This window comes from Temnothorax curvispinosus, unplaced genomic scaffold (genome assembly GCF_003070985.1).
Source record: "Temnothorax curvispinosus isolate PA1 unplaced genomic scaffold, ASM307098v1 QBEX01004438.1, whole genome shotgun sequence".
NCBI classification, from domain to species: domain Eukaryota; kingdom Metazoa; phylum Arthropoda; class Insecta; order Hymenoptera; family Formicidae; genus Temnothorax; species Temnothorax curvispinosus.
In genome coordinates this window covers 1-1,133 of record NW_020214218.1, presented here as the reverse complement: position 1 = coordinate 1,133, position 1,133 = coordinate 1, and the positions used below count along the sequence as shown (strand labels likewise).

At 48.5% G+C, this 1,133-nt stretch overlaps 1 protein-coding gene across 1 annotated transcript; it reads right to left on the bottom strand.

Moving 5' to 3' along the window:
- Window positions 1-61: 61 nt before the first annotated feature.
- On the bottom strand, window positions 62-851 carry LOC112453512 (the record flags this gene model as incomplete). Its single annotated transcript, XM_025014300.1, has 2 exons — window positions 378-851; window positions 62-269 (listed from the first exon to the last, which is right to left on the bottom strand). Coding segments are annotated over exons 1-2 (682 nt in total), but the record flags the coding sequence as incomplete, so codon positions are not given.
- Window positions 852-1,133: the final 282 nt, after the last annotated feature.

Sequence of the window (1,133 nt, the reverse complement as noted above, 5' to 3'; positions counted from 1 at the left end):
ACGTTGGTCAATTTGCAGTCGTCGAATCGGCTCGTGTCCGCGGACATGACGTTCTTCCGACCCGTTTGCAGAGCGAAGACGACGTATCGCGGTTTTTCGAGCTGAGTCGCGATCTTAATGGCCCACGAGTGCTTGGTCGTGTTCTGCAACAGGGGATACTCGTACAGATCCCACGAACGGAAACCCATACTTAGATATCGTCCGTTTTCCAAGGCGCGCAGCATCGACAGCTTGTTGAACTCGCTCAATACCACGTGAGGCATTTGCCACTGTATCTTGAGTAGTTTGACAGTAGGCTCCAACGCGAGACTTCCCACCAGACAATTGTTGTCAGTGCGCGATCGTATCAAGATTAATTCGTGACGAGCGTTGATCACCACGCGTTTGTAATCCTCGCAAAATTCCAGTAACAGGTTGAGCGGTACACAGAAGTTGAAGTATCCGTTTGGGTTATTATGTGGTTCCCAGCCCGCGTTTCGCAGGATCACGCTTTTGTCGGACGATACCGTTACGTAGTTCTTGAGCGTGCTGGTTATTCCTACGTTTCTGCAGTGATCAATCTCCACACCGTCGAGCTCGTATCGAATTTCATCGAACATGAACGCGACGAAATTATTCCCCAATACCACGTTATCGGCTTGGCCGGCTGCTCCGGTCACCGTCAATGTTCCTTCGACGTAGAGAAAACTTTCGCACGGCAACGTATACAGATCCTGCTGTTGTATGAGTATTTGTATCTCGTCGCTATACTTGAACGTTGTGTTGGCGTACAAGTTGTACGTGTGAGTCTCGATCTTGGCGATGCGATCGTCAAAGACCGGCTCGCCTCCGATGTTAAGAATTTCAGTCATTGTTCAGATGTTTCGTACCGCAAATCCCAGAGATAAAATGTAAAAATTGAACGTTCGATGCATTGAGCTTCTTTCTCGTCTCTGTTTTCGTCTTTGTTTTAACGCTACCGAATGTCGATTTGATGATATCGTTGATCGTCGCAGTCGTAAAGATATTCTTATCTGTCGCGTCCTCCGAGTCGTTCAACACGAGCATGTCACAAGTCGCGCGTTATCGCTGTAGCCGTCGTACGTACAATCTGACGGTGATCTCTTCTTCTCGAAAAGCGAGCAATCGTCCGT